This window comes from Lissotriton vulgaris, chromosome 8 (genome assembly GCF_964263255.1).
Source record: "Lissotriton vulgaris chromosome 8, aLisVul1.2, whole genome shotgun sequence".
In the NCBI taxonomy this organism is placed as follows: Eukaryota; Metazoa; Chordata; class Amphibia; order Caudata; family Salamandridae; genus Lissotriton; species Lissotriton vulgaris.
The window spans coordinates 91659181-91684177 of NC_141696.1; the positions used below are offsets into that span (position 1 = coordinate 91659181).

General features: G+C 40.3%; 1 protein-coding gene across 1 annotated transcript; it reads left to right on the forward strand.

The window, feature by feature from the left end:
- Positions 1-6100: 6100 nt before the first annotated feature.
- On the forward strand, positions 6101-7072 carry LOC147693491 (olfactory receptor 51G2-like). Its single transcript, XM_086936022.1, has one exon. It carries the CDS (start codon positions 6101-6103, stop codon positions 7070-7072), a length of 972 nt encoding a protein of 323 aa, XP_086792148.1.
- The last annotated feature ends 17925 nt before the right edge of the window (positions 7073-24997 follow it).

The window sequence follows — 24997 nt, forward strand, 5'->3', positions numbered from 1 at the left end:
GCGCCGCGCTGAAGGGGCTAAAAAGGACCTCAAAAAAACATTTTCCGTGCGATGAATTAAGGACCAATCTTAGAATCCCCATATCCCCGCCCCGTAAATTGCAATGCTCATGCATTTGTCCTAGTATATCTTTAATAAAATTTCTGGTGGCCTTTTCCCCAATTTTTTAGAAAAATTAAAAAGAGCTGCAATCGATTTCATAAAAAGTAGTGACCTAGCCTTAACCGCTGAAGCCCAAGAACCAGATCTGTCGAAAAGCACACCCAGAAGCTAAATAAGGTGGTCGTTTCAACCTTACTTCCCCCGCCTGATAGCTTCTATTTTTTCATGCTTTTTCCCACATGCCATAAAAAAAATTTTCTTGCCATTCAATTTTAAACCGAGCCGATCCATAAAAGCAATATAAAAGGAGAGAGCCCTTTGTAAACCTATAAACGCATTACGCATTAATCCACCTATCCATTCACTCAATCAATCAAAACAAGCTTTATTCGATTTTGAACATTAAAATCATAAAAGCAAGCATAATTTTAAAAACAAACAGTCATTATCTTGTGTTACATTAAAAAGAATTAATTAGTACAAAATTAGCACTTGAAAGGTTCTAATAAATACATAACATAATTGTCAACATATACACTACCTTAATGTAAACATGCTACTATACATTTTCCCAGGGTTCAGTTGTTAATTGCTTTTCTTGCCCTTAAAACATTCTTTAAAAAGCCTGTCACTGACCCAATACAATAGTATTTATCCAGCATCTGTAGGTATACGAATGCAGGGCGATATTGCCTCCATCCTCCCCGCTTTAATAATGTTTTTAACCATCGTAACCTCTCAGTAATGTAAAACTTGCAAAATAAGACAACATGTATAGTTTTTTGTCTTGAAACTTTATTGCAGGGGCAACAACAGAGTTCCTTTGACCAGTCATGTATTGTTGGGTATGTAATTAAATGATGGAAGGTCCCAAACCTGAATCTGGTCAACAAGAATCTATAGTATCTGCCCCAAACATGTTGCAGATATGGCTGGATATTAAACGTAGTAATAATCAACTGGTGGTTGATCCCCATCGGTTTGTTCAGCTCAAGCGTTAGGCTATTTTCTTCTAGGTGAGCCATAGCTACTTTTTTGAACTCTTTTCGATTAATTGATTTATAGTTTCTGGAAGGGTAAAAAATTCTGGGTAACCAATGTCCTGCATAAAATTTTACACAAATTTAAGCCATAACATTTTACGGGCATTTTCTAATTTATTGCATCCTTCAGTATTTCCCTATTTATTCCAGGGCTCTCAGTTGTCCTAGTTCTATGCCATAGCAAAACTGACTGGGCCTTGATCAAATCAGAAATGTATGGAACTCCCAGCTCAGTGTGGCAATTAAAAACAGGTGCACTAGTTGGCACACTTAACCTCTTCGACGCTCATGACGGAACGGTTCCGTCATGAGCGTCGGTTGGCCTGTGCTCATGACGGAACCGTTCCGTCATGATCACATAGGCCCAATAGAACCTTCTGCACAGCGCAAGAATTTGCGCCGCGCTGAAGGGGCTAAAAAGGACCTCAAAAAAACATTTTCCGTGCGATGAATTAAGGACCAATCTTAGAATCCCCATATCCCCGCCCCGTAAATTGCAATGCTCATGCATTTGTCCTAGTATATCTTTAATAAAATTTCTGGTGGCCTTTTCCCCAATTTTTTAGAAAAATTAAAAAGAGCTGCAATCGATTTCATAAAAAGTAGTGACCTAGCCTTAACCGCTGAAGCCCAAGAACCAGATCTGTCGAAAAGCACACCCAGAAGCTAAATAAGGTGGTCATTTCAACCTTACTTCCCCCGCCTGATAGCTTCTATTTTTTCATGCTTTTTCCCACATGCCATCAAAAAGTTTTTCTTGGCATTCAATTTTAAGCCGAGCCGATCCATAAAAGCAGTATAAAAGGAGAGAGCCCTTTGTAAACCTTTAAACGCATTACGCATTAATCTACCTATCCATTCACTCAATCAATCAAAACGAGCTTTATTCGATTTTGAACATTAAAATCATAAAAGCAAGCATAAAAACAAACAGTCATTATCTTGTGTTACATTAAAAAGAATTAATTAGTACAAAATTAGCACTTGAAAGGTTCTAATAAATACATAACATAATTGTAAACATATACACTACCTTAATGTAAACATGCTACTATACATTTTCCCAGGGTTCAGTTGTTAATTGCTTTTCTTGCCCTTAAAACATTCTTTAAAAAGCCTGTCACTGACCCAATACAATAGTAGTTATCCAGCATCTGTAGGTACACGAATGCAGGGCGATATTGCCTCCATCTTCCCCGCTTTAATAATGGTTTTAACCATCGTAACCTCTCAGTAATGTAAAACTTGCAAAATAAGACAACATGTATAGTTCTTTGTCTTGAAACTTTATTGCAGGGGCAACAACAGAGTTCCTTTGACCAGTCATTTATTGTTGGGTATGTAATTAAATGATGGAAGGTCCCAAACCTGAATCTGGTCAACAAGAATCTATAGTATCTGCCCCAAACATGTTGCAGATATGGCTGGATATTAAACGTAGTAATAATCAACTGGTGGTTGATCCCCATCGGTTTGTTCAGCTCAAGAGTTAGCCTATTTTCTTCTAGGTGAGCCATAACTACTTTTTTGAACTCTTTTCGATTAATTGATTTATAGTTTCTGGAAGGGTAAAAAATTCTGGGTAACCAATGTCCTGCTTAAAATTTTACACAAATTTAAGCCATAACATTTTACGGGCATTTTCTAATTTATTGCTTCCTTCAGTATTTCCCTATTTATTCCAGGGCTCTCCGTGGTCCTAATTCTATGCCATAGCAAAACTGACTGGGCCTTGATCAAATCAGAAATGTATGGAACTCCCAGCTCAGTGTGGCAATTAAAAACAGGTGCACTAGTTGGCACACTTAACCTCTTCGACGCTCATGACGGAACGGTTCCGTCATGAGTGTCTGTTGGCCTGTGCTCATGACGGAACCGTTCCGTCATGAGCCCATTGGCCCAATAGAACCTTTAGCACAGCGCGAGAATTCGCGCCGCGCTGAAGGGGCTAAAAAGGACCTCAAAAAAACATTTTCCGTGCGATGAATTAAGGACTAATCTTAGAATCCCCATATCCCCGCCCCGTAAATTGCAATGCTCATGCATTTGTCCTAGTATATCTTTAATAAAATTTCTGGTGGCCTTTTCCCCAATTTTTTTGAAAAATTAAAAAGAGCTGCAATCGATTTCATAAAAAGTAGTGACCTAGCCTTAACCGCTGAAGCCCAAGAACCAGATCTGTCGAAAAGCACGCCCAGAAGCTAAATAAGGTGGTCGTTTCAACCCTACTTCCCCCGCCTGATAGGTTCTATTTTTTCATGCTTTTTCCCACATGTCATCAAAGAGTTTTTCTTGCCATTCAATTTTAATCCGAGCCGATCCATAAAAGCAGTATAAAAGGAGAGATCCCTTTGTAAACCTACTTGGGTTCGGGCTATAAGTACCGGGTCGTCGGTTTAAAGGAGAGATGCGATTGGACGAGTATTTACAAGTGGCGGGTCCCTTGTATGTGTCACCAGCTCCTGTTCCAGGGCATTGGTATATAGCGAGAACAGGAGTGGTGCCAATACGCATCCCTGCCTCACGCCTTGTTCTGTTTTAAATGAGGCGGTACACTCCCCCTTGATGCCATAGCGAACCTTTGCTGTGGCTCCAGTATATAACTGTCTTAAAAATTGAATTAAAACAGGGTCGGCTTGCAGTTCATTAAGATTCCCCCACAACTTTTCATGGACCACACAATCAAAAGCTGCATAGAGGTCCACGAATGCCAAATAGAACTTCCCTGCTTTAGCCTTGCAATATTTGGCAATTAAAATACTTAGGTTCAAAATCTGCTCGCTGGTTCCCAAGCCAGCTCTAAAACCGTACTGAACGTCACTTAAAATTCCCGTTTCCCCGGTCCATCCCTGTAAGGGATCTAGAACTATCCTGCCTGCCACCTTCATCAATGAGTCCAACAAAGATATTGGGCGGTAGCAGGCAGGGTTCTCTCGGTCACCCTTTTTAAAAATAGGGACTATAATAAATTCGAACCAAGTCTTAATAAAACCTCTTTTACAGCTTGCCTGTAAAACCCTAGTTAAAATGGGTCCCCATACATCCAAGTTTGACTTATAGATGTCAATTGGTATCCCATCGGGACCCGCAGCCTTACCACTCTTGCTAGCTATGACTGCGGCATTGACATCCTGAAGAGAGATATTGAGTTTAATGGGCGTAAATGACTGAACTGCACTTACTGTATTGTGTCTTTGGTGGACTTCCTTGTCGGGCTTCTGGCTAGTGTACACTTCAGAAAAGAAATCGACCCAGGTTTGTTCTACTATGGCCTGCTTAATAGTTGGTTCGTCTATTTTGTTAGTTAAAGAAGGAGCATTCATTGCTGCCCAAAATTTTAAAGTATCTTTTGACTCAGCTGCCTCAACGAGGTCCTTCCAGGACTTATCTTTCATCTCAATTAGCCTTCTTTTCCTGGCTTCCTGGTACAATTTTCTACATGCCCTTTTCTCATTCGCTTCTCGTACCTCTCTATGTAAGGCAATCTTTAGATTTGAATAATTTCTGGTGCAGTTTTTATCAAACCATCTTTCTTTGTATTACGCTGGCCTTTTTGTACTCTAAATAAACTATTTCTAATGATTTCAGTGATATCGTGAAAGGCGATCAAAACATCCTCATGTGTCGGGCAATCGCTCAAACACTTTAAAATTTGGGCTTTTCCCTTTAGCAATATTTCTGTACTTAATTCCGCTGGGTCCATTCACTCGCTTATCTATATTACGGCTAACTCAATATCACATTCATCCATTCACCTGTCCAAATAAACAAACTTGCAAATCAATGAAGAATTATTTTCACTTGCAAAGCTGCCAGATCTATCTGGATTGCAAATGATTGTTTTGCACAATGGAGATGGTTCTCTGACCAGTCCCCTTAACTAGCGCGAACATCTCCAATCCTGGTTTCTGTAGTGAGGAGTCATTCTGAAATATAGTGCTTTTAGAGAGCCTTGACAGAAATACAGCTTCTCTAGAGACTACCAGACCTTCTCAGATGTTGCATCTGTTGGGCCCAAGAAGATTCCCTTATCAGAATTACCATATTACATTTTCAGATGTCACACGTATCTTTTTTACCACATTTATTTTACAAGGAGTATCTTAAACCTCCATAAACATTGTAATTTCATTAGTTGAGAGGGCAACATTTATAATTAAGTATTTTGATGCAAATCCTATAATCACAGGTGCATGGGCTCTATTTTGATATTAAATCCATATCCTACTTCATGCTTAGACCTTAGACTAGTGAATATTCTGTGTAATCAAGTTATGGAATTTAGATATTTGTACTAAAATATATGCACAAGAAGGAACGGCAACACCTCTGAAGCTGCACCATTAAGATGTCACTTAGAAGGATATTGTTACCATGCAATAAGAGTTAGTAAATGGGGAATACAATCCACTGCATTCACTTTGTATGGCTGTCGCAGGCGAATAGATTCCAGATGAGTTCCAATAGTGGATCCAGTGGGTCCCCGGTTATATCATCCAGGGGAGTTTTAAATGTAATGTTTTTGCTCCTATTCTATTCTGGAGGGCCTGCTCCCTGTTCTTTCTATACTTTTTTAAATATTTTATTGTTTTATTAATACTTATATTACTGTTCCTTTAACGTGTTATGGCAATAGTATTTTAAAGAACAACCTATCCTAATTTACCCTAATCCCGATATCTGATTTTAAACTAATATTTTATTTCAGTTGTAAGTAACAGGACCACTATTTTGTGACTTCCATATGCTTTTTGGTTACTGTTGGATCTTAAATTATTCAATCTTGTCATGTGACAAAGATGCATTATCTCAATATGCCAATTATATTCTGACAAGCAATCCTCTGATGATAATAATGATGATGATAAAGTCATATACTGTTTGCTTATGTGAATCATTCTCTTTTCTTTCAGGATCTTCCGTTCTTACATCTAACATGGTTCCTGAATAGCATGATGGAGTTGGCTAATCAAACTCTTTCAACTCCTTCAATTTCTCCAAACTTCATCTTGTTTGGCATTCCTGGAATGGAAGAGAGCCAACATTGGTTGACCTTTCCTTTTTGTTTGCTATATTTCATCTCGCTCATGGGTAATTGCACCATACTCTTCATCATCTGGACAGAGCGCAGCCTCCATACACCTATGTACTGTTTGTTGGCTATGCTGGCCCTCACTGACCTTGGTGTGTCCATGACCACACTTCCAACTGTCCTCGGTATCTTCTGTTTCCAAGCAACTGAAATCAATATTAATGCCTGCCTCATTCAGATGTTCTTCATCCACTCCCTTCCAGAGATGGAATCAGGTGTGTTGTTAGCCATGGCCTTCGATCGATATGTGGCCATATGTAAGCCTCTGAGATACACGACCATTCTAACTAATGCGGTAATAGCAAACATCTGTCTCATAATATTTACTCGGGGCATCTCTGTAGTGTTGCCACTTCCCTTCCTCACAAGAAGATTCCCCTACTGCAAATCACATATGCTCTCACACTCATATTGTTTACATCAGGATATAATTAAGCTTGCATGTGCAGACATAAGGGTAAATAGCATATATGGAATGGTCGCTGTCATCCTCACCTGGGGCGTGGATTCTATCTTCATTTTATTTTCTTATATAATGATCTTACGGGCCGTCCTGAATATTGCAACCAAAGATGCGCGGTTCAAGGCATTTAATACATGTATCTCTCATATCTGTGCAGTGCTGATGTTTTATATTCCTCTTATCGGTATATCAGTGGTCCACAGGGTTGGACCGCACCACTCTACTCTCTTTCCTATTCTGTTGGCCAATGTGTATCTGTTGGGGCCGCCTGTGGTAAACCCTGTAATATATAGCATCAAAACAAAGCAGATCCGTGCACGGATACTGAGGGCATTTCAAAATCACAGAATACATTCAGAGGGCCATTCTTAGACACTGCTCTTACTAGATAATATAGTTAGCTTAATCTCCTTTGCCATAATCCCAATGTTAACCCTTAATTCAGTACTGGGAGTTATCAGACCTGTATCAGGGGTTAATTTCCGCAAGTTTCTTGATTATTTTAAAAACTTTAAAAACTTTGAGTGGTACTTTGTTTTGGCTATGCTGCCAATATCTACTTCTTCTACAAAGGTCTGGACAACTGGAATTTTCTTTTCTTATTCCTACCCTTAGGTCCTCATATAATGGACAAATATGTCCATCATTTATGCACAAATGATCACACCATCATTTTTTAAAATGTATTTATTTTATTTGCATACTCTCCTTTACTAGAGAAAACTATTGCAGTAGCTAAACAGCATTGAGAGCACCTTCCTCTTCCCAACTCACACAATACGACCAATCTACTTCATCCCAGTCAGGGCTTTAGCGCTGGTGGCGCCTGGTGCAACAATCTTTTTTTTGCGCCTCCCCAACGATCCCAATTTTTTATAGATTAACTCACTAACATCCCCAACCATGCCCCTCATCTCTCCATAGCCCCTTTCCCACATCTTTTTCATTTGCTTTATAGTGCTACTCATACTAGCGTAGGATGTCAGAGCACTTTATATCACACACATTATACAGAGACAATGAATCATATGTATGTAAGTCAGTATATAGGAAATGTTACATACATCAATAAAGATTACAAGGAGGAGGAATCACATATCATCCTTGCTAGTAGGCAGTATATTTTAAGTATTTGGTCTGGAAAAGCACAGACTTCAGATTTATTTAAATGTATTACAATGGTTGAGGTTGGCTTTACTAATAAGTGTGTATTTCTACCCAAACAAATCATTGTTAGCAACACTAAGAAAATGAAAGACTGTGGAAAAAACAGTAATATTGACATTTTTATTGTTGCCTGAAAACTGCAGGAAAAAGCAGCAGGTGCCTTTAAACCCATAAATTATTTCTAAACAAAGCACCCTGCAGGTTAGCGCCCAGTGCCACTGCATCGGTCGCCCTTCTCTCCAGCTGGTCTTGGCTGCCACCATCCACGTAGTGCGATGATGTGCCATTCATGACAACTAAAACCAATCCCTGTCTTATCGTCCTATTTGACCTGCATGCTGCCTTGGATGCCATGAACCATGGTCCATTGGGTGGTATCTGATACTCCACATACACACAGGGGAAACGTTGACACTTTTTGAAATAGTTTCACATTATACCTCGCTGAAAAAAAGTCATTTGTCTAGCTGGAATCCTCCAAATCTCTGCTGTGCCGTTCAGCCACCCAATGAACCCTCATACAGAACTAGGTTATGCAATAACACCTAAAAGCATTTGCAATGCTTCGCATATACCATTGTGTCCCCTCGAATGTCTTTAAGACAGAGGGCCTCATTTACAAGCCCATTGCGCCACCGGTGCGTCACCTTTTTTGATGCACTGGCACTGCAATGGGCTTGCCCATATTTACAAGGCCACCTAAAGTCATCCTGCGTGGGTTTTCCTGGCCTTATAAATATGGCCTCCTTTTATGCACTACTCTACATGAAAGGGGCTTTCCATGGGTGTTGCTGTGGGTGTTCCAACGCGACATTCATGGAACCTGGCACATTCCCAGATTTGCTCCTCTGGGAGGAGTAGGTGTGGCACAACAAGAAGAAATACTTTTATATCTCCTCATTTTTTCCTGTTTCTATGCATACTGCAGCACACATAGAAAGAGAAACTAGCATCAATGAGGTGCCACTTCCTGCACATAAACAATCATCCCTGCAACGCAGGCACCCTTGCAACATGACGCACGGGTGTCTGCATTGGTGACCAGCAGCTGTTTGTGCACCAGATCAGGGGAGAAGTACAGGAATGCACCGTATCATATAGATACGGCAATTTCTGTCCTTTATTTTGAAACACAGCAGCACAGCATGAAGGCTTGATGCACTGCAATGTGCAAAATATAGGAAATACGGGCCGTAGTCTCTTATTGCTGAAATGAACATATGTGGAATTAAGTCAAGTCTTATTAAGCAGACATGGCTATGCTTCAATAGCTGTAAAACTGAAGTTCCTATGTTCAGTAGTTGTTAACATGCACTTGAATAAACCGCTGTGAGTGTAAAGAACTATGATCTGCTTTTTGCAGCTCCTCAGAGAATAATCATTGAGGGCCAGATTCATAGAATTAACATAAGACAAAATCCTAAACTTACTACTTTTGGTATTCACAGAATGCACTTACTACTTTTGGTATTCACAGAATGGATTTACGACTACTAACTTTACGTCCGCATTCTGTGAATACCAAAAGTAGTAAGTTTAGGATTTTGTCTTAAGTTAGTTCTGTGAATCGGGCCCTGAGTGAGTAGTATTTTGTTGCTGATTCTTAACTAGTATTATCCATGCACAAAACTGACCACTATCTCCCTTCTACTATGTGGAGCAATTTTCATCCAGCATGGGTCAATACCAGTGTCTTTGTACTTAGGCTGTGGAGTGTGTAACTGTGCACGGACTTCTCATTTAAATACAGGGTGTCACTGTCATAGTGATAGACCATATATATTGCAAAGTAATTTGTAGTTTGATGTTCAAGCATTTGCACCTCTTTTTGAAAGTAAAATCAGACAGCAGAAATAGCTCCCAACTGATGAGTGCAAGACTATTCTGGTCAGAGTTCAATATGAAGGCCATGTCCCGACAGATTTTTCTCTCTCATCACATCCTTTTTTTCCTGAGTAAATACTACTAACGTCTGTACTCAGTATTGGAGGCTCCATGAATGGGCGTTGCAACAATAGCATTCACATCACTTGTGTAAGGGATACAGGACACAAAGTTAGTGTAGGCATGCATCTTGAAAATCTCTGCAAATTGCTGTCTCTTATGGAGTTTCACCGGGGTCTATTCAGACTCTCAGATGTTCCACTTGTATATTGAGCCACTGGGAGTACTACAAAGCCATCAAGATAATGATGTCAATCATTACGTTAGTGGCACTCAAATATACCTTAATGTTTCAATCACTAATGAAATCTTTATGTTCAGATCCTGCATGAGTGTCATTCACACCTAGATGTCTGCAACTGCAAAAACTAAACCAAACAAAAATGTTTATCTTCATAAACAAACCATGAATATGAACTAACATGGCTATTCCTCTGCCATTCACCCTCAGCAAAATCAAAAGTCATTCTCATTCTCATTTACTCTCTCTATTATTTAAGGACATTATCAAGAAAAAGGCACAAACATGGTTCCAGAGTATGTTATGGAGAATAATCATGTCCTTCCTCTCACCTGTGAACTTTTGCCAGACCCTCAACTTACCACATGTTGTCAGATGCAATGCATTACTCACATGTCTCCCAGAGTAGTCACTTACCTCAACTAAAGCGATTATTCATGCAGCAGCTTGACTTGACACTAACCAAGGAAACCTCTAGGACATTCCTCTGTCCATTGGCTGCCTTTTCATGTCTACTTCAATGTTTTTGTGTCGTAAAGCGCACTTTAATTCAAATATGAGCCAAGTTCACCAACATTTTGATAGGGCCTATGGCAGTCACAAAAAGGTGATGGGAGGAAGGAAGAATTCCAAGTAGTCTAACCCCTGCCAATCTCTCAATGTAGTGTGCCAACCTATCCTCTAGACAAAGGACCATATAATGAAAATTACTTCTGACCCTACTTCACTTGAGAACAGCCCAGCTCAAACTTCTTGGCAAGGCTCCCTCCAGAAGGGAAAACAAGCAAATCCTAGACTGGTTTGCGCTTTGCTAGGCCTCTAAAGTGAAGCATAATTTGGATCCTGTGACACAGGGAGCAAGATACTCATATCTGGACCACTTTGGGCATTACATCTATCACACAAAATTAGATCAGAGGAATGCTTGTAAATAGTCTAACCACTGGCTATTGCTGGAGCCTATGCCAAGTTATATGAGCAACGTGGAGAACAGATGTCGTACATGGCCCAGCAGGTCCCATGACCAATTGGCTCAATTTCCACATGAGGAGATTTGTGAGGGTAATAACCTAATTTTTGATAGCAAGTATTGACCCATTGCCTGCTGGGATATAAATCACAAGATTATCAGCATCCGCTGACAGCGAATCCATCACCCAAAAATGACTTGTGTCTTTTATCTTCCTTCATAATAATCCACCTCATGTAAGGCTCATAATAAAAATCAAATAACAGAGATGAGACAGCTGACATGTACACGTGATTATTTGTAAAGGTGTCAAAACCATAGTGTATTAGCAATACTAGCCCCTGGGGCAGCATGTAGCATATGAGCCCAATTAATACACTTTAAGGCAAAGCTCATGCAATGCATTCCAAATGGGAGCTAGCACCATGCAACCCCGTTTAATGCCTTTTCCAGCTCTACTCTTTCGTACTAATTTAGCCCCATCAAACAGTGTTGGAGCCACATTTATTTGTGCTGTTGGGTCTCATACAAATCTATACAGTTGTGAACAGATAATTATTGTTGGATCTCTGCCTAAATGCATGACAAAAATGTTAGAGTAGATTTTAGCATTGGTGTTTACTAACGAGACGGGTTGCTATGAGCCTCTAGCCTTTCTAGGATTCTAACAAAGTTACTACGATTCCATAATGGTGGGTTCACCCCATTTCTTATAGTATTGTTAACTTCCCATAATATTGGGATAGAACTAAAGCAAAGTTGTTATAAAATTTAATAAGTATGGAGTCCACCCAAGTAGCTTTCCTGATTAGTAAGATGTTTATTCCTTCCAATGCTTCATTTTACATGATGGGATCATCTAACTCAGCAGTCAGTTCTGATAGCAAAAAATCAATGGAAACCGGCCTGTTAGAAAATGGGTTTTTGGTTGAAGGGGGTGTCAACCCTTCCAAAGCAACAACCACAATCCTTGTCAGGATGAACCATAAAAATCCATAAATTAACCTGTGCTTAACACTCTGGTAGCTTGGCACAAATAATAGTTAGGCTTAACATAGGGGCACTGTGTTAAGAACTGATGCACACAACAATAATGAAGTAAATACACTGCACAAGAAATATCCTGCTCCAATGTACACAAATAGAGAACATTTTAATAAATAAAATGACACAAAAAGAAATTAATTCCAGTCTGTAGAGCCGGAGTTATGAATGTATTAATTTTTTTGTTGCAAATAGCATCTAAAAGATCAAAGTGTTAACTGAAGGTCGCAAGAGACCAGGGCAAAGTCAGAGGTTTTTGCTGACCACAACAGAGCGAGGTTCAGATAAAAGAAGTTGATGGAGCATGATCTCGACTTACCTTCAGACCTTGAAGACATTTTGAAAAAAAATACCTGAGAAGATAAAGCTCAACTGTGAAAATTCCTACATTTGGACTTTGTCACTTTTTTGGAAGTCAAGAATCTCCAGTGGGACCAAGCTGGAGGCTGTAGCCAACGAGGGCTCCAGGAACATGGCTACCCCTTCTAAGAGGACTCGCTGAGCAGTGTTTGCTGCTGCGGAGAAGAATGTAGTGGAAGTTACCGCAAAGTCAAGCAGACTCCAGTTTGAATTCAAAGCTCCTTCTGGCACCTTTGCACCACTTCCAAGAGTCCAGTACTGGGTGAATACCACTTAAAGGGTAGGGCTCACTTCAGGCGGTGGCAAGGAGCAAACTAATCTACTAGCCAGTGGAGTCACTTTGGTAGTCCTTGGTTCAAGCAGCAGGGCAGTCCTCTAGTAGTACCAGGGAGGCCTCAAGCGGCAAGGCAGACCTTTGGTAGCGAAAGGGCAGTCCTCTGAGGTACAAAGAAAACCTGAAATACAAGGTCAGCATTCTGAGTGTCCTCCACAGGTCCAGGAGTGAACTGAAGAGTGGGTCAGAGGGTCCTATTTTTATACCTGGTGCCATCATTGAAGTGGGAGAAACTTCTGGAGTTTTCCCCAAACCAAAGGGTTCTGGAATTAACTTCCTCTCTGCCCAAGGCCCAAGATGCCTGGGGTTACAAACGACTAGTATGAAGTTCTTTGTTAGTGTGCTGAAGCAGCTCCTTTGAAACGTATGTGGGGCAAAGAACAGCCTACCCTTTCAACCTGACAGGATGGCCAATCTTATAAACAACAAAAGGCCTCACCTGAAATACACCTAAACCTAACAGGAATGACAATACAAGGGTTTTCAATATCCTTCTCAGTTCCCTTGAGTGTGATTACTTGCACTACTCTAATTCTCACGGTGTGTCAATCACTACTTTAAAAACTGTCCACGCTAGCTTCCACCTCCCACTGATACCCTGTGGCTCTGCAACCGTCAGGTAAAAAGAGTGTGTATAGCACTTTCAGTAAACTGTGTGCTTAAATAACATTGGAATTCATTGTGTCTTCATGGAAGGCAGATGGATATTTTCAACCAGCTTCATTTTATTTTGGTACCATCACAGGTTTCAGGTGAACTTTGAGTGAAGATTGAGAATTTGAACCCCTATTAGCCCTGAGGAAGTTGCGAGATGGTGTAGTAAAGAAACATGTTGGCAACAGTGAATTGATTATGGCTTGATGGAAACCATTTTTAATTGGGGAAGCTTGCAGCATCGAATAAAATTGTTTGGCCAGCAAGCTTCACCGGTTTTTAATGGTGAGAATTATGTTCACTGATTTTCACAGGGGTCCAATAGGCACTTATATAAAATAGTAGGTACGATTGGTTTACTTATATTTGAGTTTGATTATCACTTTTCACTACATTTATGTTACTGTCCTTTTTTTTCAAAAAGGAGAATATACACTTTTCCCTTTCCTTTTCCACACAGAGAGAGAGTGGCCAATGATGATAAGAGGGTAAGCTGGCGAGTACCAGTGAGCAACCCCTTTGGTGTTTCTACCGTGAGGTACTCTCTTTCTTCCTTCACATTTTTTCTATATAATTATCAGTGGGAGGTGGAACCTAGACTGGGTGGTTTTTAAAGTAGTGATTGACACACCGTGACAATTAGAGTAGTGCAAGTAATCACACTCAAGGGAACTAAGAAGGATATGAAAAACCCTTGTATTGTCATTCCTGTTAGGATTAGGTCTATTTCAGGTGAGGCCTTTTGTTGTTTATAAGATTGTGAGTGGGGGGCGGCCTCACCTTCCTTCCCCCTGTGACTCCTATTGTATTGATGAGGATGGTCAATCCTGCCAACACCTATTCCCTCTATAACACTGTCTGGGAGGAATACACCAAGGCCAACTGCCTACAACACCTAGTCATGTGACCAAGATCTCAGGTTGCAGGCACCAAATGGTTAGGATAAGAAAAGGCCTACTTTCTAAGTGCTATCTCAGAATGTAGAATTCTTTAAAGACCAAACATAACTTTCAAACCTGTCTCCAAACTACTATGGCAGAGCTAGGCTTCACCACAGTAGTGAAAAATAAATGTTGGTGTTGGTCACTACCAGTACATGAAAAACTCGAAAGTACACGTCTAACTTTTTAAATACAATTCACCCTGCCCTATATGCTGTTTAGGGCCTACCTTAGAGGTGATTTATATGTATTAAATAGATTTATCCTTGGTTAAAGGTTTATTTTGCCAGGTTGAAATGCCAGTGTTATACTGCACACAGGCTGCAATGGCAGAACTGAGACATGTTTTAAAGAGCTACTTTAGTAGGTGGCACAATGAGTGTTGCAGTCCCACTAGTAGCAATGTGTTTACAGGCCCTGGGTATACACTGTTCCACTTTACTGGTTACTGGTGCCAATCAGATGTAAGCCAATTTTACAGTGTTTTAGGGAGTGAGCAAAACACTTTGGCACTTGCTAGCGGCACAGAGTCCTAAAGGCAACGAAAACAAATTCGGACAAAACAGAATGGGAAAAAGCAAAATGTTTGGGGGAAGATCACCCTAAGACTGACAAGTCTAACACTGCTGCTCTAGATGTGAATCCAGTTCAGTAGATGAACAGCTGATGTCATCAGCATGATGAGAGAAAGATTGAAGTTAGTGCAAAGACTGTGTCAACTATACTAGATGTAATGCTCCCTAGAGTTTCAGCCTACCTACTTTGTATAATAACACAAAACAACAGCTACGCAATATTCATAAATCTTTTACCACTTGAGTAAAGCTGCAGTCTTTTTGTCAATAAATCAAAGGATGTGCACCCTATGGGACATAAGGTGAAAACAAAGTTCCTGTTCCCTCTACAGCATCAGGTGAATGGCTGTAGCATTTTCTCTTTCCAGACTCAGTACTTTTCAACAGTAAAATATTATTGGATCTGTGTTTTTGCCCCTAATTTACCTAATAATATCAATTTATACAGATGCTTTTAGAGGTTCTCATACCAATCCTATAGATGCATTTCCAATATTAATGTCTGAGAATACCCTAGTAGGCTCCAGAACACATTCCTTTGACTCATCCTCCTTCAATATTAGCCTCTGTAATGTCCACCTCTATGAATTATTTCTTGTAGCAGGTGATTGAAAGTAATGGATAGAGGGTTCCAGTGTAAGGAAATTGTATGTAAGATGTTAATCTGAGCACCCAAAAGATATGTGAAACTGAATGTGTGGAAAAGAGTAACATGTATATCTTCAATCCCAATATCTGGGAGCCCTCTAGAAGTAAACCAGCCCAAGAACTTCATATGAACCTCTTTCAGATAATAAGAGTGTTTACGGATTGTAGTATTGAGGGAGCTGAGCGATATATAATTCATTTAAAATCACTGCAGACTAAAAAACATTCTACCCAACCACAAAGCTCCAGAGCCAAACCATCAAATAAAGCTGGGTCATAGTTATTAAGGTCATATTGAGCATAAAACATACAATTTACCCTTTAAAATAAATAGAGCCATATCCCACCATCCCTTTGTATGTGCAGCCATCTTAACATTTCAGCCCTTGTCAGCATTACCAAAATAGCAACCTCCTCCCCATATGCGCACTTGCTATGGTGTACACACCACTACATTGCACGTAGTTGCCACAGAAGCCACCAATACTTGTAGGCACTGTGGGTGTCCTTTGGCAGACAAGTCCTCTGTTGAAATTGTGATGTTCCTCTATAATCATCTGACACTACGTTGAACTACTGATCATCTTCCCCAAGCATTGTATGTTGAATTCATAAACTGTATACAGTAACCAAGTAAATATTTGTTTTTGATAAAGAAATTATAGTTTTGAAAATGCCCTAGGCCTGTGCCACAGAGGTACGAAACATGGTGGCTGTCCACCTCTAGGCTGCCCAATGCTAACTGTCATATGGATTTACACAAGTTGATTAAGAGTATGGAAAGTAATGAAAACTGAAGAAAATTTAATAAATATTTACAACACTATATAGGTGTGGAACAATAATCACAATAACTCTATTTATCATTATCATGTTTTTGGAATCTGTGTATGAGTTCTGATACATATCAATGTAACTATTGTTGAGGAGGAATTAAGTGATATCCACCACTATTCTCATCAAGCTGTTGAAGCATGACTTAACCCTCAGACTTTACAAAAATGATTTCATTTGTGTCCCATAACCAGCACCCCACCTACAATGAATATTATTAAGTAGCTGTCTAGACAGAATGCACAAAGTGTAGCTGTTTCCCACCCGCACATGTATTGGAGAAAGGCTGACAGGCACACAGAGCAAAGAGCAGAGAAATGCCCACTTTCCATAAGTAAAGGGGGTGGTGATGAACAGAGTGTCTGAATTAAGCAGACCCCTCTTACCCAGTCCAAAGATCAGGGCTTGATCCATCACCGTTATTTATCTCACTGCACCATCCCAGCTCAGAACCTGGCTATATGCAAATCCCTGGCCCAGTGCATCATGGGAACAGGGCAGACTAAACTACCAAGCCAATTCTTCACCAGAAAGGAGACAAGCTACCGGGGACCGGTTTCTGGCATTTCAGCCGTCTTCGGCCCGGCTTGCTTGAATCCTGATGGTGCAGTGAGAAAGGGACTCATGTCTGAGTATACCCTGCCACACCTATAGTGGCCAAAAACGATTCAGAAAAGGGGGTGGTGATGAACCGGCTTGGTAGTTTGGTTTGCCCTGTTCCCATCATGCACTTGGACAGGAACAGACTAATTTGCATATAGCCAGGTTCTGAGCTGGGATGGTGCAGTGAGCTAAAAAACGGTGAGAGTATTCTGCTTAATTCAGAAACTCTGTCCATCACCACCCCTTGTTGTTAAATATTTTGTCCACCCTAAGCGTGGAAGGGTATACTCAGATGTGAGTCCCTTGCTCATTGCACCATCAGGATTCAAGCAAGCCGGGCCGACGACGGCTGATATGCCAGAAACCGGTCCCCGGAAGCTTGTTTCCTTCCCAGTGTAAGAATTGGCTTGGTAGTTTAGTTTGCCCTGTTCCCATCATGCACTGGGACAGGAACAGACTAATTTGCATATAGCCAGGTTCTGAGCTGGGATGGTGCAGTGAGCTAAAAAACGGTGTTGGATCTAGCCCTGATCTCTTTACTGGATGAGAGTATTCTGCTTAATTCAGAAACTCTGTCCATCACCACCCCTTGTTGTTAAACATTTTCCATAAGTGGCATTTCTAAAATAGTAATGTTAAATGCAAGAAAGGGGATTCATCATTATCATTCCACAGACATAAAACAGAATGCAGCTACTCCTTTCTGATCAGGAATTACAGCTTAAAAATGTGGGGAGGAATTCCCAATATTACACTATGAGAGGTAGGGACCTCACAGTAGTGAAAACAAATTGAGCTGTTTGTTAAGAGTACATGTCCTAACTTTTACTTACACAGCACCCTGCATCCTGGGTTACCTAGCGCCTACCTTGAGGGTTGACTTAAATGTAATGAAAGGGGAGCGTAAGCTTGGCAAATAGCTTTAGATACCAAGTCAAGGACCACTTATGTGGTTGGCACAATCAGTGTTGCAGGCCCACTAGTAGCATTTTATTTACAGCCAACGAGGTTTGTAGTGTACTTTACTAGGGACTTATAAGTAAATTAAACAAGCCAATTCAGGATGAACCAATTTTTCCATGTTAAAGGGACAGAGCACAAGCACTTTAGTACTGTTTAGCAGTGGTAAGGTGCACCCGGTCCTAAAGTCAGAAAAACAAGGTCAGAAAAATGGAGGGATGCAACGAAAAGGTTGGGGTAAGACCACCTTAAGGCTGTCCGGTCTAGCATGAAGTTGAAGTCAGTTATGTTTTATTTAAAACTAATAAATATTTTCCATATGATTTATTTTTCTTTGCTACACTGTTTCAGGAGAACCAGCTTAAGTTCAAGTTCATAGCTGGTTAATTACACAGAGATAACTATAAGATATATCTCTGTTACTGTGAGAGCTAGATGCTGTACATTTATGTTGAATATGGAGGATTAAGTATGTAAGTTTAGATACCCATTTCAACCTGCAGGTGTTAGTGTCAAGCAAAGTTAAAAGGCAGAGGAGTGGTAACTGGTGTCTCTATTTGTTTCTCTTATACCATTCCCTTTTCCTCTATTCTACCATTTGCCTCACACCTCATTATGTGTGATTTGTGATTGCAGTCAGGAATGTATGAGTGCACCACTCCTGTTGGATTGGTTTAATAGGATGCTTCAATGTTGTAACAATGACTACTCTGACCCAAATGGTTTATGTTCATTTTTATTTCCAAACATCTTTTTCAACAGACTGGATTTGGACTCTGTTATTAGCATTTTAAGCTAAAGTTTATAAAAACATATATGGGCCGTTAGTTTTGTTTTTTTGCAGAGTTTCATATAGCGCGAACTTGACCCGAAACGGGTATCAGAGCACTTTACATAGCCCCAGTTACGTTACATGAGGACACCCTAATTTTTGTTAGGCACGGGGAGATTAAGGACCATATGTATCAAACCCAAATGCATTCGCAAACGCCAAAATTCACAGAATTTCTGCATTTGTGATCGCATTTTTGCAAAATGGCATGTATCACACAAATCTGCATGCAAAATAAGGAATCGCAAAATTTGCAATTCCTTATTTTGCGATTGCATTTAAGGAATCGCAAAATTTGCGATTCCTTATTTTGCGATTGCATTTAAGGAATCGCAAATTTTGTGATTCGGTAAACGCAATGTAAGAAGCACTAAAAAAGTGCAATTTTGCCTTAAGGAATCGCAAATTACCACCAACTTCAGGTTGGTGGTAATTTGCGATTTCTTTGAAAAATGCTAATTTTTGCATTTTTCAAAGTGCCATGTGACACACATACATGCCCTTAGGGCATGCATGTGTGCCACATGTGCACCCATGCATATTTCAGGGGTGCAACGTGGGGTCCTTTGGACACCCCCGCACCCTTGACATTATTCTCAATTTGCGATTCTCAAATTGCGAATCACAAATTGAGAATACCTTCCCATTCATTCATTCCTATGGGCCTCCTGTCCGATAGTAATGAATGGGAAATTATTCCTTAATTGCGATTCGCAATTTGCAAATCGCAATTAAGGAATTTAAAGAAATCGCAAAATAAATGCGCTTTTGTACATACACACCTATTTGTGATTCTCAAATAGCGATTTCTTAAAAATCGCTATTTGAGAATCGCAAATAGGGTTGATGATACATATGGCCCTAACTGATTTTCCCAGAATCACAGGATGTTTGGCGTTGTTACCGAGACTCAGACCCAGATCCCCAGGTCCGAGGTCGAGCGCCTTAGCCGTTAGGCCAACTCCTCCAGGTATAAGAGGGGTGAGCCACTACCAGACTTGCAATAATATTTTTGAGCGCACATGGAATACAGGATGATGACAAGAGTGACCCTATCCTGAACAGGGATAGCCTCTGTTTACCATATCTGCTTAGGTGAAAACACCTCTGGCTGCTTTCTTATATTTACTAATCCCGACTTTTACAATACTGTCAAGTTAAAGATAATCCAAGGTTGGCATGAAACATAATATTTGCTATACACACAGAATATTTGCTATACACCAAGTGGAACCCTACTCTCCACTGTGGTGGACCTTCTCTTAGCCAGGCATATTTCAGGATTAAGTGAGTAATACCTGGGCTTGATATAATTACATAATGTTTAACATTGGAGATCTGAATTCATTTAATGAAATACTAGAAGAATACCAGCTTCACTGAAGTAGCTTCTTGAAATATTTAGAACTTAGAGATGTTCTAAATAAATACAAGACATGAGCCCTAGTATATATGCAATTTAGTTAGTTTAGTTTTGGGTAAATCCTGTTAAACAGTTAAGGCACTGATTGGTAAATTACTCCATCACCTTGGCAGAGGTAGTACATTTCAAGTATTGACAGAAACCACTATGTCTGAACATTGGGCATTTGGAGTCAAACTAACATATCCATTTTAATAATCAAAGAAGCATAATATGGCATAAGAATAACTCTAAAGTGCTGTAAATTCTTTGCTACCAGGACTTTATAGTCCAAATCACGAGAACTCGACAGATCCCCCAATATCCCTCCAATAAATTATTCAATTATATAGCACTAAGGGGTTCAAGGAGATCATTGAGTGATTTAAAAAGTAATAGTCCGTCAGGACTGCTTATCAGGATTTACCAACAACTAAACTAACTAGATTTCATAGATATTAGGACTCGGGACTTGAAGCAGAGGACCGGCTGACTGCCAAAATATAAATTAACCCTAATGTTTCTAAAGAAGAATTAAATCTACCAGGCATCTGAATCTTTATGAACAATGGACTGATTATAGACATTTCTAAACTAGATTTACACTGTATCCATTAATGATGACACATAAATGTCTATCAACTATTTGTCTGTCACTACAAGTTAGCAGTGTTTGAGGAACCTTCATTGAAAATATATTGTTGCATTAACACATGGTTTTGAAAATTCATGGTTAGTCTTGACATACAGTGAGCATTGATAGGGCAGTGGTGTTCACCTACAACTTGCAGTCGTAGCACTATAATGGCTATTCATGGAATATTGCAGTCTTCCATTTCACAGTGGTGCCCAGCCCTGGCATAATGTTCACCGTGGCACAATGGCGGTGATTTCAGGAATATTTTGGGCGTCCACAATACAGTGATGTGTTACCAGTATGGGAATTCAGGGTATTAAGACCTACTGTAATGCTGGCCTCTGCACACTATGATCATAATTGATCAAATATTGTGGGAATAACTGACATGATGATGCCCGTGTTACCATATTTCTGTCCATACTTAATAGCAGTAAATCCTAGTACATTTTTGGAGCCACTGCTATATGGTGATGAAATCAAAATAATGCATAGTAACAGCAACACAGGCACAATACACAGGAAATCTCCCCAGTAATAAGAAGGCAGGTATTAATTATTCACGGAAAGAAATAGTGGGTTACTAATGCATAAAGTCAAGGAAAGTGTCTCAGAAACCCTTAAGGGTATGTCCAGTAGAGGATATGGGTTTGTAGCTCTAGAAATATTATGCATAGTAATAACTTTCTAACCGAGTATACCAAACCACAGTTATTATGAAGGCACTGGAAGATTTAGGAAAATAGATCCTTTTCAGCAGCACTAGGATACATGGTGTTATCCAGAGGAAAGAGGAACAAGATATCCAGGGATATCCACAAGAACTGCTGCAATCAGTATTATACCGAGCTTGAAGCCTACCCATTATGCTGCTTTGTAGTCCGAGTGGTCTCGGCACAATCAGAAGGGATAGTCTTCTAGATAGCTTGGCAAGAGTCCTCTTCTACACCATTGTGTCAGATCAGGGGCTGAAACCCTCTAGAAAGTCTTTGGAGATCTATCAACCACCAGGCATAACACCAGGCATAATAGTTGAAAGGAAAATGGAGCTATTATAGTATTTAATATTACTAAGGAAGGCACGTTGGACTTTGCATGGACCATTAGAAAACTCAGAGTCCACGTGAATATTGCTGAAGATTCTACTGTCTTCAACCAGTAGTAAGTAAGCAAAGGTTATTGTTTCAGCTTACAAATATGTAATACAATCTAAAACAAAAGGAAAAATCTTTACAATTGATATATTTAAAATCCACAAAGATTGCACACTGAAGTTGTCACTATATGATGTGACTACTAAAGTGCCAAGTGCATGAATCCAGTGTTCACACAATCAATCATTTATCACGTCAGAATAAAATAGCATCAGAATAAATACTAGCACAGATCTGAGATCTACAGAATTAAGGTACTAAGAATCAGCAAACATAATATATATTAGGAGTTTGCTATGAGAAATGCCCAGACAGATATGCGCTACAAAAGGGGGTGGTGATGGATGGAGCATCTGAACCAATCAAACACTCACACTTAGTCAACAGATCTGGGTTTAATCCATCACCGTTCATTAGCGCACTCTGCCACCCCAGTTCATATGCAAATCAGTCTGACCCTGTGCCTCATGGGAACAGTCCAGCCTGAACTGCCAAGCCATGCCTTCCCTGGACCGGAATCAAGCTTCCTTGGACCGGTTTCTGGCATTACAGCCGTCTTCAGCCAGGCTTGCTTGAATCCAGTGGCAAAGTGAGCAAGGCACTCACGTCTGAGCATACCCTGCCAGCTTATGGCAAACAAAGCGGTACAAAAGGGGGTAGTGATGGATGGAGCATCTGAACCAATCAAACACTCACACCCAGTCAACAAATCTGGGTTTAATCCATCACCGTTCTTCTGCCCACTCTACCACCCCAGTTCAGACATGGCCATATGCAAATCAGTCTGACCCTGTGCCTCATGGGAACAGTCCAGCCCGAACTGCCAAGCCATGCCTTCCCTGGACCGGATTCAAGCTTCCTAGGACCGGTTTCTGGCATTACAGCCGTCTTCAGCCAGACTTGCTTGAATCCAGTGGCAAAGTGAGCAAGGGACTCACGTTTGAGCATACCCTGCCAACGTATGGTGAACAAAGCGGTACAAAAGGGGGTGGTGATGGACGGAGCATCTGAACCAATCAAACACTCACACCGAGTCAACAGATCTGGGTTTAATCCATCACCATTCTTTAGCCCACTCTGCCACCCCAGTTCAGACATGGTCATATGCAAATCAGTCTGACCCTGTGCCTCATGGGAACAGTCCAGCCCAAACTGCCAAGCCATGCCTTTCCTGGACCGGATTCAAGCTTCTTAGGACTGGTTTCTGGCATGACAGCCATCTTCAGCCAGGCTTGCTTGCTATCCTGGCTGATGACGGCTAATAGCCAGAAACCGGTCCTATGATGCTTGATTCCGGTCCAGGAAAGACATGGCTTGGCAGTTCGGGCTGGACTGCTCCCATGAGGCACTGGGTCAAGGATGATTTGCATATGGCCATGAACTGGGGTGGTGTGGAGTGCAAAAAAACGATGGATTAGGCCCAGATATCTGTACTGGGGTGAATGTATGACATTGTTCTGCATTCTGTCCATCAACTGTTGTTTTTGCATCAGACAGATATGAAGCATAACCAGCTATAAGAATAGTTTATGGGCAGATAGCTTGAAACATAGTGCAATCATGTCCAGATCATAAATCAACTGTCCTGAGTTTCTGCTAAAGTGGTCGCCACAAATATCTAATAATTTGATCAACAATTCATCACATCCGAATAAAATAATTGATAGGGAAAATCTTCTCTAGTATACTAGTGAATCTCTGGCAAACTTGTCTGAATTAACTCAAAATACTCCATATATCTATTTAGTCATTACCATTTGAAATCATTTGGGTAAACTTATATACTACCAAGCCATTACTATTAAAGCATTATGCATAATACATCCACAGGTGGCACCTTCCATGCAATGCTTGTTCCTATAGCCTTTTTAGCCCACCCTCCCAAAGGTGCAAACTAGGCACTGTACAACCCAAACCCAATAAACAGAACACACATTACAAAAATCCATAAGTAACTGCATAACAGAGAATGGCATTGGGGGTTAGAACAAGATAGCCCACAGGTGCACTCACGTCAAAATATGTTTAGATGGCATCTACTGGCTTTGGCCACTCCGCATTATAAACTCTCTCTTACACAATTAAAACTCAACTGAAAAAAGACAAAGAATGGAACTTATCACAGAGACAACCATTGTAGATTGTACGACCACCATTACTATGACAGGGACAGTAGCAAATGATAAGAAGCATTGGAAATGCCATAGGTCTTGCATATGTTTGAGTTAGAACTATTGGCATTGTAAACTGCAATGTCTTTTACCTATGTGTTATGGAGTGTATGTATGTATGTGGTGTGTAGTGGAATTATGTGGGTTGAATTGAATTAGCTTTGTGTTATTGTGTGGTGTGGAGGGGATTAGTGTAGTGGAATTGTGGCATGGTGTGCTGTGGAATTGTATGGATAGTAAATATGTGATATTGAGTGAACTGGAATTATGTGAAGTGGGATTGTGTGTTATGGACTGTAATTAAGTGGTATTTTGTGTTCAGAAATGGTTTGTAGTGGAGTTTAATCATGATGTGGTGTGCTGTTGAGATTTGTAACATGTTGTGGGATTGTGTGGTGCGGATGGAATGTATCTGGCGTGGTGTGTAATTGTGTTGTTGAGTTGTATTACGTGGTTTGGTGTTGAATTATGTGTTGTGGGTTGAAAATGTGTGGAGTTGAATTGTGTTCAGTTAAACTCTGTTGAGCTTGCCTTTTTGTTGATGAAAAAGAACTAATAGGTAGGAGCTAAGCTCCAGATGTGTGTGTTTGGGTGTTAAAAAAGAGTTAGAGCTATTGGTGTTGTAAATTCAAATGTCTCTTACCTACGTGTTATGGAGTGGAGTGGATGTATGACGTGTGTAGTGGAATTATGTGGGTTGGATTGGAATTGTTAGCTGTGGTATTGTGTTGCATTGAACTGTGTGGTGTGGAGTGTATTTGTGTGGTGTAATTATGTGACATGGTGTGCAGTGGTGTTATGTGGATAATAATTTGTGTTTTTCAGT